This window comes from Styela clava, chromosome 7 (assembly GCF_964204865.1).
Source record: "Styela clava chromosome 7, kaStyClav1.hap1.2, whole genome shotgun sequence".
NCBI classification, from domain to species: domain Eukaryota; kingdom Metazoa; phylum Chordata; class Ascidiacea; order Stolidobranchia; family Styelidae; genus Styela; species Styela clava.
This window is the reverse complement of record NC_135256.1, coordinates 15,720,501-15,733,828: the sequence shown is the minus strand read 5'-3', so window position 1 is coordinate 15,733,828 and position 13,328 is coordinate 15,720,501. Positions and strand designations below refer to the sequence as shown.

Sequence of the window (13,328 nt, the reverse complement as noted above, 5' to 3'; positions counted from 1 at the left end):
AATAGTCACAAAATATGATATAGCCGTTACCTCCCACAATTGAATAGTTAAAAGCAATTAATGATAAAATAAAATTTTCTATAACTTATTTATTGCTGCAGTTTACATAGCAACTGTTAAGTTTGTCCTGCGCGATCAAGGGCGGTCTCTATAAAATTTATCCAACCAATTTTCAAGCCTTCCAATCGACAACGTTGTCAGCTATTCTCAGACGAAGTAATTTCATTTTTTCAACTTGGCAACAATCGTTTGTGACTGAAGCAATCTATCAAGCAGTTAACATACTGTACATAAACGTGAATAATGGATGTAATCAGAATTGAAGCTATTTCGTATAAATGTCACCTATAGCGATCAACTGTCAAGCAATTCTATTTCATGCACTGAAATCTGAAAAAAAATCTGAACCAATGCGTTTCTAAAACTCCTGCAAAACTTGTATGAAGACGAGTGACGTAATAGCTTGAAGCAAATTCTCAAATCCCTTGCTACAAGATTCGACATGAAGTAATTAAAGTCTCTCGAGGCCAAATTAACATGTCATCATATCCTCAAAATATTTTTGATTACGCATCAATCGGTTCCTGTGCGTTTCAGATCAAGTTGTTCTCGTTCATACTAGGCCCACTGATAAACTAAATATCACCCTTTACCAAGCTTAAAACGAAAAACGAAGTGATTCAGATTATTCGCAAGTTTTTTTTTTCAAAAGTGGAAACTTGAATTCCCTTGTCAAAACGAATACTGCAACTGGATATTTACCACAGAATGATTCGCTCAAATAATTATATATTCTTATTTTTAAAATTTAGTTTTCGTACAAATTTCAACAGCAATTATGCAGTTTGTACTTCTAATGAACAGGCGCGTTGTTTTGATAAAATTATTTCAAAAATATTTGTGAGATAATATAACCATATTTAATTAAAATCTCTGCATTTATTCAATTTTATACCGTGTTAACCATAAAATGTGTGAAACATCATTTGAATCTACCTAACTTAATTTGCATTTAGTATAACGGTTTCAAAGTGTCTATACATTCGCATAGGTTTAATATTTACATATTAATTTATAGCGCATGCTATTTACAAATAGAAAATAAGGAAATGGTATGCTCCGCGTATATCGATATAGCATTTTAGTTATTGATATCAAATCAGAACTATATTAGTCTGTTTAGGATTTGATTTGAAGTTTCGAAAGCTAACGTTGATGTATTGTATTTTCACTGCTTATGGTTGGATTAGTGCACTTTCAATTCACATACGAACCATGAATAGAAATATACGGAGCGTGCGGTACGTGGCATGTATACAATATCCAAGCTCTGAATTAAATGAGTGAAATAAACATTCTGAACGTTACCAAACAGAAAATTCATAGAAGGCATTTATTCCACAAAATCTTGAAAATTGAAATGTACGCCTACGTGTTTATTTCATCAAAACGCCACCTTGAAGTTTAAACTTCGTATGCTCGGCATGATTCTAGTTTTGCATTTACCTACCGCCTCAATGCTACCGACACAATGAGGTATACATGTTGAGTTACATGTTGAGCGATTATTATAATTCAAACTTGGCTTTTAAATTACCGAAAAAATCTGATTGCTTCCATTGTTTTTTACGACGAACACCATCCAAGTTCCGAGTACTGAAATTGATTAGCATTGGCTAATTCTAAGCGGTGTCTAAACGAGTACCCGTTCGGTTTCTGACATCTCCTTAACATACCTGATTTGCTAATATAACTTCACTCCCGTGCATTACCTATCTTCAATCGTTCTGTTTTCCTCGCATACTTTTGACATTCTAAAGGCGAGAAATGCAACAGATAAATGTACTTTCATTTTCAAGACATAAACATAGGATTACCTTTGTTTCATCGCAACATTGACCGAAAGCGAAGATTTTTCATAGTGAATGACCCTTGCCAGGGTCACATACATCAGAAAGTCGAGATGCGTCAGCATTGTGCGGTTCTGCGAAAGGCGCCAAAAAAATGCATGAAAACATATCGTGCATTCGCTCACCTAATTTACAAATGCTGACTTCAAATTTCTGACTGAATTATAAATGGAAAACTCAGAACGTAATCGGAGTAGTGCCATTCATTTTGGTGTGTGGGCTAAATAGCCCATAGACATCCGGTTTCATGATATGCCAATGGAAAATATTTGTATTCCCAAAACGTAACACTGCTGCATTCCTATGTTTTATTCTGCTATTTTGATACGAATACGGGAGAAGCTACCTAGATACCAAATTAATGAACGAAAGACACGAGTGACATTTAGATGGAAAATTCACCGAAATAAAACGTTGGACTATTATTAGTTACATAAACTAATAGAATATAGAAAACATTGGGGATTTTTTTATTACAATTTGAAGCGAAATAATGTAAAAACAGTTGCAGGCAAATCTATTTTTGTACTATATTCAGTTACACATGTTAATACCAAAGGAATTTATTCGTTTCCACAATGAAATAGGTTTCGTCCTACATTACTCTTAGCCTAAAGTCACCTTTTGAACCAAATCATAATGACAATTCTATATGCTTAAAACATATAGATATAGACTTTCTAACCATCAATGTGGAATAAAAGTCATAGCAGTTAACAATAAAAATATACAATGTGTTATATAGGAACAGAAATCTTCGTTGAAGTAATTTAAACACAAAGTTGAAATACGACCCGAAAAAATCCCTAATTTATTTTTACAACAAAAAGTCCAACATTTATTGACGTCGCATTATTACAGTTCTGTACTTAGACCGGTGCTATAAATATCTATAAATAAACGTATATCATTGCGCGTTCAAAATTTAATTTTAATCTGTTTTATCCAAATAGTCTTTAATCTACGTTTTAATCTTCTTTTATGTTCATGAGAACATAACTTTCAATGAGGGGATGGTGGTAATAAAGTCAAAATGTGACAGCATGATACAGAACATGACGTCGTGCCACATATTCGTGGCAACATACATTTCTAAAACACAAAAGGGTTTGATGGGTCGATTGGCCACTAAGTGAAAGAGTGCTTATTCAAACTTTTGGCTGGCGTGAACATCATAGAATTAATGACCTCTAGGTAAATAAACTGTCTCTTTCAATATCACGACTAAGGAAAATACTATTTAACCAAATTAAAATTTATTAAATTTATGTAGTGTGTATTATCATTCGACCGTCGTTTCAATAATTTAAAATTGAAGACCATTTTTTAAACTTCATTTTAAAAGTAGATGGATATTTCAATATTAGATGAAAGTAAGAAAGAAGAGACCTCTAGAAGTATGTGCACCAAGATGGCGCACAACCTGAACATAGTATGTGTACCAGGTAAGGGTTCAGGTTGTGCGCCATCTTGGTGCACATATTTCGGGAGCGCCGAACGAAGTCTTCAAATATCATACTGCACTTGCCCCAAAAATAAACCCAGCTGGCTACATGGCAGCCCAACTTACCATCTGCTGAGAATGCCATTTAAATGGCGATTACGACCATATCGACACCTACTCCTAGCTGATGGTTGCTTAAAAACGCTTTTAAGTTAACATCACATCAGGATATAAATCAGACCCACTATATCAATCATATATTAGACTTACTTTGGTTTGATTGATTGAGCCAAGTATGGTATTTAATTATCACTGAACCTAATTCTCAATGTTTTATTGCCTAAATATAATGATTTAAATGTTTAATTGCCTAAATAGATTTTATTAAATTATCAATATATAAAACACAGTTACACGGACAGTTACTTGATTATTCATCACCAATCATGAGAAATAGACACCATATAATCATATATAGACAACCAATTATTGTACATATCTTAAAAATTTTCATTTTTGATCATATTCTTTTATTTTGCCATTTTTGTACACAATGTACCGTGTAGTCTCTTTATCTTCAGACAGATATGTGGTAAAAACATTGGAGAGAGGTTTATTTTTTTGTATCTTACAACGTAAAAGTAAAACCGAGCAGCGAGAGGAATACAATTACACAACTTATTATAAAAATTACTAGCATATCCCAATATCCAACTAATTTTGAAAAATTTCAAATTTATTCCTGTTTTTGAATATATCCACATGTTAAGATATTCCCAAAACTGCTTAACAACAATACAATCATAGAAAAGGCGGCTAGTGGTTTTAACATTAGAATGACAAAAATCACATAACTCTGATGAAACAAGTTTGAATTTATATAATCTAACGTTTAGTACTATGGCACCATGGAGCATCTTCACATAAAAGATCGCAATTTAGTTTCAATAGTACAATAGTTGTGCTGCAATTGTAATGCCCAAATAACAAGGTAAGAATGCTACAATCTCGAATACGCCACCTCGTGTAGAGCATACCAAACAAATAGGCCGCGCTAAGTCAATATCTGCACAAGATAATTAAAAACCGTAACAATATACGCAAATGTATTGTAACATGCACAACTGAGAATATATGTGATAAATCACAAGGGTGGTAAAGATAATTGTTTATTTATGGAAGTCAATATAAGATTATATATTAACTGTATTACACAGAAGGTGGCTGCTGACCTCGTACAGCAACAAAAAGTTGTTTTAATACTGCTTTATTGCTAGAATGCGTTCAATGCTGTATAGGCCAAATAGCAACACTTTAATTTTACATTCTGCATAGTTGAGACGTTTTATCTCTTTCGCCATTAGCAAATAAAATACCTTGTATTTACAATGAAGAGTGGTTTCACTTTAAGTAGCTCAAATGCTATTTAATCAGGAGCAACTATTAATATCATTAGAGATGCTTTATGTCTGGGAAAAATTTAATTCTGTCGCTTTATTGCTATCTTTCAACAGCTCAAAAATTTTTTAATGTTAATTTACTTCTTATAAGGAGAAAAGTTGTCTTAAACATGGCAAAAACTACACAAAAACTGGTTATTTATTTCCTATCCCACCTAACAAAACCCAGTCTAAAACTTGTAGACACATCAGTAAATCTTCTACAATAGCGAAGCAGTGCGTTTCTAACTATGAGCCGCTAGACAAAAACCTCTAGCAGAACTGTTGACAGCGTCCAAAATAACAACAGAAGCCAAAACAAGCCCAGGAAATAATATTAACCCTGTGAATAGTACTGAAGGTTACGTCATGTCCGTTTCACAACATTTCTTACCGTAGTCGAAATTGGACTTACAATACCTTGTATCGAATCGTTGTCTTTGAAATTCGTAACATTATAGTGGCCCAATCGCTGGCGGTGGAAGTAGTGAAGGTAATATTATAAGAAATATTCTTTATATCTAAATGCCAATGAGTATATATAGAGAATTATAACTATTCAATATTCATATTACCAAAGACATTATTACAATACATGGTAAACGTCAGGAAACACAAACAACCTCGTAAAGAGGCCTATACCTCATAATTGTCTGAAATAAGATTAGGAAAATTTGTTAAATTGTGTTGTCTCGCGGTTCTTCTTTCTTTCATTTCACCTTTGGCTGTTTTTACTATTTCATAATTTTAACACTATCACCCATGGTGCACTTTCTTGTTATCAGAATTTTTAAGGAAACTCTACACAGATTTTAGTACATTCATCATTATCGCTGGTTTGAGCTAGTTTCATCTGATTACATCAAAAGGACAAGTCCTTATACAATATATTGCACTCAATTCGCAGTGGACGTCTTGTGTCTGGCCTAAAAATGAAGCCCGCTGTCTATACGGCAGCGTTTCTCAAACTTTGTTTCGCCGAACACTGATGTTCCGCGAGCTTCTTCGGAGTGTTCCGCGGTACAGGGATCGGACTTGTGACTAAAGTGGTTACCATAGAGATCTCGGCCGTGCTTAGTCGCCTCAGGGTCGTAAATCTGTCTCCCAACTGGCGACAAACAAGCGGGCAGGCTTCGCTATCTAAACAGCTGGACAGGCCTTGAGCCCGCCTGGAAAGTATGGCATTTTGGTCCGTTCAATATTGTTACCTGTCGGCCGAATTTTTCGATTGCCGAGTTTACAACAAACTTTTAAACCTTACCATGGGCTAATTTTTTTGGAAACCACCCTTCTCAATGGACTGTTGTTTTAAAACAAGAAGCCTCAAAAGATGTCGTGACAAGCCGTTTGTGCAAGTTGATGCACAAAGTAAATCCGCTACGCAATTTTTGATAATTTTACCCCCTGATTTATTTGTGTTCCGCGAGGAGAGATAAAAAGCGTGGGTTCCGAGTCTAAAAAAAGTTTGAGAACGCTGCATATGGCATCTCAATATGCACTATATATACGAAGATGACCATCGAAATGGGACAATATATCCATCATTCCAGTATATATATATAAAAACCTAAAATTTTCAGTTAATACCGACCACGACAGGATTCTGATAAATACAATTTATTTTGAATTATGCAAGACAAAAAAACAGATGTCTTGCAGATCAGGTTGGATGTCTAACAAAGTAGAATGAACATAGTTATTGAGCCTGTGATTGAAACCAAATCTCGACAGCATGAAAAACATGCAGGGTATAAGCAGAGAATATTAGTTATTGTGAATAAAACAGCAGGATTCAATCGCAGGCCTAAATTCAATACGCTAATCAATAGGTCATACCGAAGATAAGAAGATCAAGAAATATTTCACAGTTTACAGTATATTATTACAAAAATGTGCTTACCTTTAGGCTTATAAATATCTTCAGTATATTTCTGTCTTATTTCTTCCAGAGTCAATTTGCTTGTTGGTCCAAATCTATCTGGTGGTGAACTCAGCTGTTTGACTAGCACCGGTTTTGCTGCTAGTGGACTTCTTGTTGGAGAGTTGTCCGATTTACTTCTTTGAGAAGCCGGTGTCACATAATCTGGTGCATATGACGGTATATAACTGGTATGACGACGGGTCAACCTCGATTTTCTATCGCTTAAATTCTTACGACGTGATTTCACTTGCTCTAAATGTGCTTGTCTTTTCTTCTTATTATCTTGAATTGCATCTTTACTTTTGTCAGAGTTCTCTGTAACATTAGTTTGTTTCACTTCTGACGACCGGTTGTTTGGAACGTACGTGGACAAAGGTGAATTATTTCTATTTCGATGCATGTTCCCATGCAATCGTTGCACCGAAGTAAAGTAGATGATATAATGCAGGCAGGAGAGGACACTATTGTCTCTGTTAACTCTTCAAGCCCCGGCCAGCGAATTATCGCCTCCTAGTGGCCGTGGTAACGAACCAGCCGGCGATATATCCCTTCCGCTTTCCGGGTTCACTGTTTTGGTTCAACGCTTCTGTGTGACCTGGTTTTGGTATCAATCGATTCTGACGTTACGTCTCTACAACGCATGATAACGAGAAAAAGGCATCAGGTCATCATGTGATTGTTTAGTGCTCCCAAAGTTTTTGAAAAATGACGATTTTCTATGGTGATTTGTTCGTGATATAGTCGATTTAGGCGCTGGGAACACGCCGTTTTGCTTGTAAATACAGCTTGTAAACAAAGACCGTCTCGTCTACAACGCTATGATAACGAGAAAAAGGCATCAAGCCATCACGTGATATGTTAGTGCTCCAAATGTTTTTGAAAAATGACGATTTTCTATGGTGATTTGTTTGTGATATAGTCGATTTAGGCGCTGGGAACACGCCGTTTTGCTTGTAAATACTGCTTGTAAACGAAGACGACCTCTTTTATGAATGTTGGCTTGATAACTGTTAGCGTAGCGGCATTGTCTTTTGAAATTTAATATGGAATTATCTACTGGAATCGAAGTGGAAAGTGATCTTGGTGAGAGGTAAGTGACTTTGATATACTTCCTGTTAGTTTTTTTTCAACAGTCTTGACAGAAGGCTTAGTTTATATTCATTCTGCTGTTGACACTGTAAATTACAATATTAGAATAGGAATAGGATTTACTTTTTTATCCTGGGGGGAGAGGAAAGTCGACTGATTAAAATTGCAAGCAGTCACTTATAATGAAGATATTGGCCCTATATATCATATAAATCTGTTCTTGATATCTATATTCAAATATAAGTCAGCAGATGTGCAGTATGATTGATTAGAATTGTTCCTTTACAGCTCTGGAGATGAGTGGGAGTTGGAAGACATTTCGTCCTCTTCTGATGAATCAACAACTCCAATATTTATAAGGCAATTCTCCAGTTCTGGCAGTTCAGATATGCCAAGTACCTCGTCTGCGTCCACAAGCACGACTCGTTCAAGGAGAGGCAGACGCGGCGGTGTGGCTCAACGGGCTAAGCGTTAGGAATACGCTCGCCACCGCACCTCTAACTACTCTGCGTGGGTTCGCAGGTTCGAATCCCATGCAGGGATGGTTATGTGCGAGAGGATTTCTGGACTCCTCGCCGTCGTTGGGTGGTTCACGTAACCGCTGGTCGGTTACGGCTTCCTCCACCACCAAGTCCATGCTTCCGAAAACAAACAATACAGTAAAACTAATCCCATACCCGACTTGGAATGGTAACCGGACGAGAGGCCGTGGTTCGCCATATGGATAAGCCGTCTTATCGGCTTTCCTCTCCCCCGGGATAAATATGTAAAATCCTATCCTAATCCCAGACCAGTAAAAAAAAGATGGTCACGTTATATTGGTCATGTTATATTGCCAGGGTATCAGTGCTTTTATTCATTCTTTTTCATTTATTCTTCACTCATTGTATATAAACATTTTTCGATGCGATTATTCCCACACTGTTTTTTTAGTCTTTTTGTATACACTGTTTTGATGGATATCACTTTTTTCTAAAATCATCCTTGTTATATTTTATGCATTGTATATATATATCATCACTGTTTGGTTCTTTTCTTTCGTTTGAGTTGTTGTTTTTCATCCGAGACCACAAAAAAAATTCATTTTTTGTGTATTTTCATATGCTCTTTATGAATAGTAATTTATGGGTTAGACAGGAAGGGATAATTTTCCTAGATTCGCAATAGCTTGTAGTTTCTGGCCTCCAACTTTGGTGGTCGTGGCGTTTATAGTTTTTTTGTGAGTATTTCGTTTTCAAGGTCACTCGATTTTGATCAATTTTCGCCAATATTTACTAAGAGTGAAAACATCGATTAGTTTGACCTACATATTCGGCGAGTCGGTTGGAATGTGGTAAAAATGAAAGGGAGTGCAATATAGGACTCGTTTACCTCTTTCAGACGCTACCGAATGCGTGTTTATAGGGTCAGTAGTTGACGTTTGAGTTCGAATTGAAAACATAGCATATTTAGGGGATTATTGCAGGTATAGGTGGGTTTTTTCGAATTTGACCTTGGGGCTTGAAGAGTTAATGGATAACGTGGAAAAAGATTGTGTTGTTCGAATACAGTTGTTCAAATTCTTATACGCATTATTACATGATACACAAATATTTTACTTTCTGTTTAACTTTATGGCTATATATTCAGTAAATAAAAACAGGATTATGGGTTAGTAAAAAATGTACGATTACCGTGGGGACAAATTAGAGTCATATGTGGTTCATATTATTGAGTGAGTACTTTAGTGTCATTGTATTATTACAGAATTCTTTACATAACTTATTAAATGGCATGCTAAGATGTTGGCTAAATCATTTTGGCTTTGCAGGTTGGAAATATCCGATTTGGCTCACTTTGATTCGTCTTGCACCAGCTAATCTGTGACTATGACAGATTACATACAGCCGAAAATTTACTAGTAATATATTTAGTCAAGTTTGCGAAATCAAAGCAATATCCCTCAACTATAGGAGTGGAAACAGTAATGGCAGAAACCATATACGATGCACGTTTTCGAGCTTTCCTTGACGCAAAAGTGTTAAAAAACAGGCTAAATACCTTTACCCTAGCTAGGGCTATGCCATATGAGAATAAAGAATAAAAAATCTAAGTAAAATGTAGCTATCTGTTGATAATTTCCCAATGTTTAATTTCATTAAAAAGTTTTTGATTCTGTATGGAACTCAACATCGATAATTGTAAAAAAAATTATGCTTTATCTGTCCACAAAAATAAGCATGTACAGTTGAGAGGCAAAATAAAGCGAGATGAAAGCAAAACTTTTTTATGATGTGGGAAAAGACGTTGAAGCAGACATTTTGGAGTACATAATTGAGTATTCAAAATACACAAAAAGTGTCAAAGTTATTTCAAAGGAAACCGAGACTGGTAATATTCGCACCCTGCCCAAACTTTACAGACTAAAAATTTCCAAAGATGGCCATCGCTATGAAACATGTATACCCATGGACCATGGTAAGTACTGCTATAAATGTTAACAAATCTAAATATCTGATTATCTCGCTTACTCGCCATATACATTTCTAACTCGGATGTATACTGTCAGACGTGGCGCCGTTTTCGTACCAATAATAAATGTAATACGAGTAAGAGTCGTTATCTCGACAAATACATGCAAGTTCAAACTAATTTGTATCTAAACCAGTGTGATTGAGGAGTTTTTTCAATCATTAATAAAAAATTCCCAGAAAGTTTTAAAATTAACTCCGACCGCAAATATCACAAGTTCCATCAATAAACAGTTAACGAAACAGTTTCGGGAACAGAAACAGTTTCGGGAAATCCTTTGTGTTGTCATTATACTTCAACAACATATAAAGGCATTTTTTCTGGTTACTATCTGGTATATGTGCATAGTAACACACCCTTAGCGAAAGCTAATTCATTTCATCAGATTTACAACTTCGCCCTGTCAATGTTAAACTAAACCAAACACTCAAATTACCGAGTATATAGCTCACAAGGTAAGCATTGCAAAACTAGCGATATGTGTACATTGCTGATTTGGAATTTAATGTCTTTATAGCGTTTTAATAAAAGCAATGTCGCAAACAATATTTGCGGATCTTTCATGTTAAACTAAACTACTTTCGTACGATTCGTCGAACTTCAAACATATTAAACCAGAGATTGTGCCTATAGTCGGTGATAACGCTGATAGTAAGCAGAAGTATACTCTTGTGGAAAATCATAGCGTCAATATGGCCACAATACCATATACACACTAGAAATAATCTTGCTTTGTACTTCTCCATCGTACGTTGCACTAATTTCGACACGATAAGCACCTTGATACGTAACGTTAGATTTCTGTCGTTACAATTTCATTACGTATAGATACCGCGAAATACTGTAATAATGCGGTCGTATGTATTAACATAAAATACGTTGTTTGCCACCTTGTTAGTAATTTTAGTATGTTTGATTTTACAAGTACTTCAGTTTAGTATGTTCGACGATCGCTTGGATTTCCAGCGAGGTTATAGCTTTGAAATTCTTGCTATGCACTGCCTTTTATGTCTATTTATTGCAATGAGACAATGTCCTCGAAAAGATTGTTTTATTTTTAACAAAAGCTTCCAAATATTTGCAAAATTTGCAAAAATCTGAGCAATTTTACTCTAAAAAAAGTACAAACAATAGTTTTACCTCGAGGATAGCTCGTTACCGACGCCTAATTTTTTTTTGATACAAAATCTATCTATTTTTACTCGCTATTCGTTTTATATCAACCCTCTATTCGCGATTAACCACTGAAGAAATATCATACTGTATTACACCATAAAGTAGATAAACTAGATCATGATTTACATTTCTGAACTTCCCTGATATACTTCCCGTTCCTGGTTCTATATTTGCATTGTTTGAAAAGTTCCGTGTGCTCATAAAGGCAATTGTTGTCATAGCGTATTAGATCTCTTTAATTAAATAAAATACGTAATTCAAACCCTGTTTTGAGGAACCATAAGATGTAACAATGTCGCTGGCGGAACTTCCCAACTTTATCCCCGGGGTAACTGAAATCATGGTGTCACTTTTTACTTCCGGCACCATATATAGTATTCGATACAAGTCAAATTTAAATCTATTTAATATGAAATGAAAACAGATCATTTGTATAACAAAGGAATTAAATTTGCGAAAAGCATTAGTAACTTTTAGATTGCACTGTTGCACTGACGTGGCATTCAAGATGGAGTAATGTTTTCTTTGCTACTTTTAAGTCGGAATGACAAGTACTCTAACATTGACTTTTAGAACTTATCGATTCGTAAACGGCGTAATGTGACCCGATGTGAAAAACTTTTAAATCGTTTTTCTTGATTCAATATAATTAAATTTTTAATAATATTAGCTCTTTCTGGATCTAACACGCATTGTGCACGATTTCGGTTGATATTTATTTTGCATTTTCATGACATTACTTCTTTTTTGATTGGAATTTTCCGTAACGATTATTCTCAATATAACTTTTGACTCGTGAAAGCAACTGCCAATGTTCTTTAATTCTAGCTACAAAGTCATTCAATATGTTTACGATGCAAACGCACTGTGAGCTAATACAATTACCAAATTGTGATCATAGCGACTGGCCCACTATCACAACCTTGCCACTTAAATTTTCTAAAAATTAGGCCTTATACCAACACAATAGCATAATTTATACAATAACTTACGAACCACTATTACCTAGCGTTAATTATAGTATCTGTTGCCTCAGACGAACGATGTCCGTCACTCCAAATTCAGACGTTGCGTCATATTAGATTTCAACGCTAAAATGACTATGAATGAAAGTGTAAACAGTTGAATATCTGGTTTAAACAGTATTTGATTGAACTATATCTTGGGCATGTCTGCTTCGCTTAAATCTCCTCAAAATCGTGCTTCAGCCTAATATCTTTAATTAACGCCGGAAATATCGTCGTTTCAAAAAAAATTCAACTTAACTCGACGTAGGCGTATGTATACTCCCGTGTTTGGTGGGGATACGTAAAATTCTCATCTACTTCTCAGATTTTGCGTTTGTATTTATTTAAGCCATATTTTATGGCTTTTTATTACAGAATTTCCAATCACTCGCGAGACACAGATAGGTTGTCAATATCGAATGATAAGAATACGCGTCCATTGAATATCTACTTCTACTATATGTGTGGACTCTGTGATACAATAACAAAAATGGTTCCCATTTTACAACAATCCTGTTACATTGGTCGATCATATCGCGCGACTGAATGCCTAAAATGGGAATTGAATTTGGCATAGTGTTTTTATATATTCAACGGTCTTGGGCCATCTAGGTGGAACAAATCCCATACATATAAATTTATATAAAGGCTTGGGTACCTTAAGTACGGAACCATTACGTCATACTCTTTTCATTTCCAGTTCCGTTTATCTAGCGTTCCGCTGACAGGATTATACTTATCTCACATCTGATCGGATATAAACCAAAACTGTGATAATACTTCTGTTGGAAAACCATACTCGACACGGTAGTTTGTTTCAATAAGATTTAT

At 35.3% G+C, this 13,328-nt stretch overlaps 1 protein-coding gene and 1 long non-coding RNA gene across 2 annotated transcripts in view; one reads left to right on the top strand and one right to left on the bottom strand.

The window, feature by feature from the left end:
- Positions 1-7,185, bottom strand: part of LOC120327493 (uncharacterized) — a 48,902-nt gene extending 41,717 nt beyond the window's left edge. The window contains exon 1 of the mRNA XM_039393794.2: positions 6,694-7,185. Coding sequence (XP_039249728.2) covers positions 6,694-7,114 — 421 coding nt within the window. The 5' untranslated portion in view covers positions 7,115-7,185. The remainder of the gene's footprint in view (positions 1-6,693) is intronic.
- A 207-nt stretch (positions 7,186-7,392) lies between these two features.
- LOC144425184 (uncharacterized) lies at positions 7,393-9,324 on the top strand. The gene is made up of 2 exons (XR_013477366.1): positions 7,393-7,804; positions 8,092-9,324. It is a non-coding gene; the product is annotated as an uncharacterized LOC144425184 (long non-coding RNA).
- The last annotated feature ends 4,004 nt before the right edge of the window (positions 9,325-13,328 follow it).